Raw genomic sequence first — 6,000 nt, 5'->3', positions numbered from 1 at the left:
CGAGGTTGCCATTTGCTTGTGGTATATATATATATATATATATATATATATATATATATATATATATATATATATACACACAGGGTTCCCCCCAATGTATTATAAGCCTGGCGACTAGATAGATAGATAGATAGATAGATAGATAGATAGATAGATAGATAGATAGATAGATAGATAGATAGATACCTCATAAAAGATTTCAGATAAGGCACTGACAGGACATTGCATCTGTGCACGCATTTTTATTTATTTTTTTTTACCTGTCACATGGAAAGGTTTAATGCTCAAAAATTAAGACTTGACTATAATTGTGAGTTATTAGAGATAGCAGTAAATCAATACAGTGCAAAAGTAAGCTTGTTTTTGTCCAACCATAATTGTTATAATTTCTATTTTATTTTCCTCTGAGTCCTGATTCAATCATGGAAGCAGAGTCAGTAAAACAGAAATAAAGGGTATTACCTGATTTAATTTGAGTTTTGCTTTACTCTTTTAAAAGATAAAGTCCTCAAAGTTTTACTGATAAAAAGTCTCTGAAGAAGAACAGTAATCTGTCATATGATACAAAAGCTGTGGATTTGTATGTTTCAGCAGCTGTGTTTATGTATTGCAAATGTGTCTGAACATGTCTCAAACTGCACACATCTAACCTTCATGATTCAGTTACTTAGCAGGTTTAGATACACTCCACATCAAGCTGTCAGTCAAGCCCCAGCGGCTGTGTGTTTCATGACCTTGCTGAGACGTACTCAACATCTGTCCTCTAAACACAACTGTCACATCTCACACATCAGGCAATAAGTCTGAGTCCATCTTAAACAACATGCAGAAGAAGACAAAGTAGAAGCAGCTTGTCCCTGTCTTGCCTGCAGAAATTTACCATCAAACTTTTTTTTGTCCAAAGAAAAACAACAAGATTTAGTTGTTTTTGTTTTATATAGTCACCTAATTTGAATAAAACTAAATTAAAATGCAGCTGATATCTCCAATAAACAGCATTTCATTAAACTATAAGAGCCCATGGAGTAGATACAGTACTTTCAGAAAGTTTTCATGCCCCTAGGCATTCCTTGTTTATTTTTGTTGTTGAACAAATTGTAATTAAAATGCCTATGCTATGGCAATTTTAGTTGGAGATCTAAAAAAAGTACAAATTGGTAAAGAAGAAGTTGAAAAAAAAAGTTAAAAGATGGTGCAAAAAATCTTAAAATAAAAGAACTTAGACATCATTTTAACATATGAAACTAACTTCATTTTGTTGAAGCCAATTACATTCAGAAGTCACAAAGCTGGTCCAGTTAAGTCCACCTGTGTGCAATCTAAGTGTCTCATAGTCTCGGTTTATATGGTGTATACATACACTAGGTTCTGTAAGGACCATGATTCTGCAACACCAATAAGGCTTTTTTTACACCGGATGAAGACCCGGCTATGACGTAAAGAAACAGCCAGAACCCGGATGGTCTTTGCAGAGTCTTAGTGAAGTCTTTAAATATGTATTCAAAATGCAGAGGGCTCTTATTAGTCTAACAGAGTATGCTAGGTTGTGGAGGTATTTGAGCATGAACAAAACATCTGTAGCAATAATTTTTTGATAGTATTTCAATGTGGTGTACTGGGATCATGAATGGAGCGTGGTGGCAGCTGTAGCAGTGTATCCATGTTGTGGGGCCTGCACAAGTTAGTGCGGTTTGGTTGTTGAGAACTTAAAGCTGGACAGACCATGCTAGCCTCATGCCTATGCAAAAAACCAAGAACCGATAAGGTCATAGTGTTGTGCTAGCATGTCAGGATCTTCTAGCTTATAGCTGCATTTTGAAACAGTCCAAGAAAGTCAGGCAAGGAGCGGGGCCTGGGTTGTGATGCACTTGTTGGTATACGTGATGTTATTGCTGTGGAATGTGCTGCTAATGTACTGAGGATGCAGAAAAAGTATTATCATTGTTTCCACATTGCAGGAGGTTTCCAAATTTGCTGTGATCCAGCCACATTCTAATAGGTTCTGTATCCATCGAGTGTGATCAGGGCTTAAGCAAGAGCACCATCAAGCCAGAAGAACACTGAAGACCAAAATGCTTTTCAGAAACGGTTGGGTATAGAGTTTTGGAGAAGTACAATCAAGGTTCAATTAGCTGTAGAGACCAAAGCAAAGACTTCTGTATTTGTATTTGTAGCAGAAAAAAGATCAGCTCCATTAAGTGCTCAAATCTTAAAGAAATAGTTTACATTGTAATAGAAATTAGAAAATGACAAATATAATGACTATTTTGCAGGACATAAATATTGGTTAGTAATAGTCAATTGTATTTATACTATTTGACTGTTACCTTTGAGTAAATAAACATGAATCTGAGTGTATATACAGTATGTGACATACACAAGGCTTATTAGATTCACAAATGCAAAGCAGAATTCTGATTTTTTTTTTAAAGGATCTCATGACATATTTGTACATATAGCCTTGTAATTGCAGATTTACTACATTATTTGTTCCTCTATGGATCTGTTTATATACAAACACCACAAACACCACCAACCCCCACTCCTCCCACACACAAACACACGTATATAAGAAAATCTATATTAATTATCTATACTTTTTTTCTGTTCATTTAGTATATAAATAGGAGTCTAACCATGACTGCTATGACTTTAACATAGTAGAATCTATACTTTAGGTGCTGCATTTGTTCTGCATGAGGCAGTGTTGTTTAGCAGTTATAAATATGATTCCATCTCACAATGTCCAAAATGTAAACTGCAATAGTATGTCAGTTTAAAAGATGAAGAGCTGTCTGAGAGCAGGCACAGGATAATAAGGGCATAACTTAGAGACAGCCCCAAGACACACAAGTAAAATATCTGACATTTTCTTGTAGTGAGACAAGACATGTCAGAGATCTGAGAGTCTGCTGAGCATCTGCTGTGATAGCTTTCTGCATTAGCAGCCACTTCGCTCACATCCCTAAAACTTTTCCACTTGGCCTATTTGACTCCTGCTCTGCAGGAAAAGATGAGGGTTGGGTGCCCTTGAAGCTTCAATGGTAGGAAAAAATAAAAAATAAAATAACACTTTTCTGTCTGGTGCCTCTCAACTGCAGTTCATGATCAGAGCAAGAATTGTGAAAAACGTGCTTTGGAAGCCAGAGGAATAAATATACTAAGCTAAGAAAACTCAACCAATCTGAAATCATCTGATTTTGGATTTATAAAAAAAAGGAGTGAAAAAAGACAGACTGAGATGGAAAAGGAGGAGGGCCAAAGGGAGGGAGAGCATCAGAGGCAAACGTTATTGATCTGGAGTCTTAATTAAGCATCAGATGTCTCTGACAAAGTCTCTGATCTTCTATGATCAGTGGAAGAATGGCACCACTCTTGAGGGAGATAATGGGGGGAGTTTACAAAAGAAGGGGAGAGAGAGCACAGCTCCAGATCACTGAAGGACTACGAATTCACTTTGCACACTGCAAGTTTGTAAATTATGCCAAGAATAATGAAACCAAAAAAAAAAACAAAAAACTTTGATTTAAATAATTTGGTGAAACTAGATTTTTCTTTATCGTATTCAGAATAATTTTTGGTATCAACTACCTACAAGTTCAACAATACCCTAATGAACCAACATGAACTGTGGTGGCATGGTACCACAATGCTTAGAGCTGTCAGGCCTTACTGTGTAGCCTTTGGCCAGCTTGGTTTGTAGAAGGATTAAAATCAGCATAAAGATTGATATTTAGGTTAGTTTGACATTCAAATATATAGTTTGCAGATTCAGGTCAGCTATTTAATCTGAAATGTTTCAGTACAAACATAAACCACTAGTATAAGCTTGTACTTCTGTTTTTTAATGTCTGTCATAATGATGGTAACTGGATAGCTTAGTATTTTCTGAGGTTGGTCTCATTCTGAAGAGTTTGAAAACAACTGATGTACAAATTGTGGGAAAATAAAAGTATAATAGATGAAGCAAATTAGTGAAAAAAGTGTGAAGATATATCATGTTCAACAGTTCTTCATAAATCTAGTGTGTGCCAAGGGGGAAAAAAAAGAAATATATTTTACAACACTATCATTCCTCTCCCTGACACAATCACCTTCTGCTTCTTTGCATGAATATGTGAAAGACCTGTCAATGTTGAGATGACAGCAGTGACGAGTCGAGGATTGAATTGCCAATTCCAATCCACCTAAAGAGCCCAGATCTCAGCCTGCTGATTTAATTCAGGCAGAATTGGAATTGACCCAAATGAAACCAGTGGAGTGGAGTGAAGGTGGGCAGGATTGGGGCTGACGTTAATCCCTGAGAGGTTTGAACAGCAAAATAGCACTTCTTGGAATGTGATGAAGGGGGGATTGGGCTTTGAAATGGTGCTAGTTGAGACTTTTAAGGAAGGGGCTGGAGCAGGGATTGCAGAAGGGTTGGTATCAATGTCAGATTACAGACAATTTATTCATGAGGTTAGCAGGTCAACCACACCTACCATCAATCTAAATGAGGTAATGTCACCAAATAGAAACAAATTCCTAAAATCACTTATGTTGTAGTGAAAAAGCAAAACAAAACAAAACACAAAGGCATATAACAGAATATTATATATATATATAGTGCCAATATATTCAACTCACCATTGCGTGCAGATACATTAGCTTTTGGTGTGGTTAGGTTGTTCAAATCCTCAGTTGTGTCACTGAATGATTGAGAGATCCGACGTTCATGACTGTCCACAAGAAAGTTAATGGAATGCTCTGACAGAGGAGGGCTGACAGGGACCCCCTAAATGGAAAGAGATAAATAAAGAGAATTGACATGAAATTTGCAAATATAACAAACAGTGACATCTGTATGTTTAAGTCATCTTTGGTGTATTCACAAATTGAGCCATAATTTACTAATAAACAACATCTTAAAGTATTTAGAGTCAAGGAACAAATTCAGCTGATGGAAATAATTTTTGCAAGATTCAGCAAATTATTAAAAAGTTATCGGACAAATTTAAATTTTGACTTGAGTGCACTGCTGAAATGTAAGGACTGACGTTTCACTTTTGCGAATAAAGCCAAAAATAAAAAAATTGCTTGAAATTTGTTAAAACTTTCTTAATAGATCTGCAAAAATAAATTTGTCAATACAATTTTGAAAAGTGAAAACAGAGATGAACATCCATCCAGTTTCATTCACTTATCTGAAGTTCGGTTGAGAAGCTACAAGATACAGGAGTTCAAAGTGCTTTACATCATAAACACACAAAAATAAAAAGTCATAAAAACAACATACATTCACCGATTGAGAAACCAGCAAAAAACATCACTTTTTGTCAAGAGCCATTATCAAAACCATCAATACACATCAAATATGTTCATCAATGTTCCATTTATTATTGTTCATAAGTAACTCTAAACAGTTGGGTTTTTAGCCTCAATTTAAAGAAACTCAGTGTTTTAGCTGTCTCGCAGTTTTCAGCAATTTATAAGTCTGCTCTCCCAGTGGAATATCCTCAAAGAAACCTTTAGAGGGTGGCATTCTAATCAGATGTCTGAACCACCTCAGTTGACTCATCCCTATGAGGAGGAGCAGAAGCTTTACTGTAAGCTTTCCCCAAGTAATGGAGCTCCTCAACACATCTGTAAGGCTGAGTCCTGGTAACCCTACAGAGGAAGCTATTTTAAGCTATATGCCTTTAGATTGTCTTTTAGTCATGATCCACAACACATGACCATGACAAAGCTCCTTCTTCACCACAAGTCTGGAAGTAAGAACTCATTATGGCAAACATGGCCCTGATTCATTGATCCAACTCCTCCTGCTCCATCTTAGTATCATTCATTAACAAGACTCCCAAATATGTAAAACTCCTCAGCTTAAAGCAGAAACTCATTTACAATCCAGTTGGAACATTCCACCTTTTTCCGATTGAAAACTAGTGACTTAGATTTAGAGAAGTTGGATTTCATCACAGCCATTTCCCACTCAACTGCAAATTGTCCCAGAGCATGTTAAAG

General features: G+C 36.2%; 1 protein-coding gene across 2 annotated transcripts in view; it reads right to left on the bottom strand.

Annotated features, from left to right (window-relative positions):
• The window catches only part of LOC108245193 (partitioning defective 3 homolog), a 485,244-nt gene that overhangs the window by 222,263 nt on the left and 256,981 nt on the right, over window positions 1-6,000 (bottom strand). For both annotated transcript variants that reach the window (XM_017431897.3, XM_017431896.3), the window contains exon 15: window positions 4,627-4,774. In XM_017431897.3, coding sequence (XP_017287386.1) covers window positions 4,627-4,774 — 148 coding nt within the window. The remainder of the gene's footprint in view (window positions 1-4,626; window positions 4,775-6,000) is intronic.

This window comes from Kryptolebias marmoratus, linkage group LG21 (assembly GCF_001649575.2).
Source record: "Kryptolebias marmoratus isolate JLee-2015 linkage group LG21, ASM164957v2, whole genome shotgun sequence".
Taxonomy (NCBI): domain Eukaryota; kingdom Metazoa; phylum Chordata; class Actinopteri; order Cyprinodontiformes; family Rivulidae; genus Kryptolebias; species Kryptolebias marmoratus.
The sequence above is the reverse complement of the archived record's forward strand: the minus strand, read 5'-3'. Positions and strand labels throughout refer to the sequence as shown.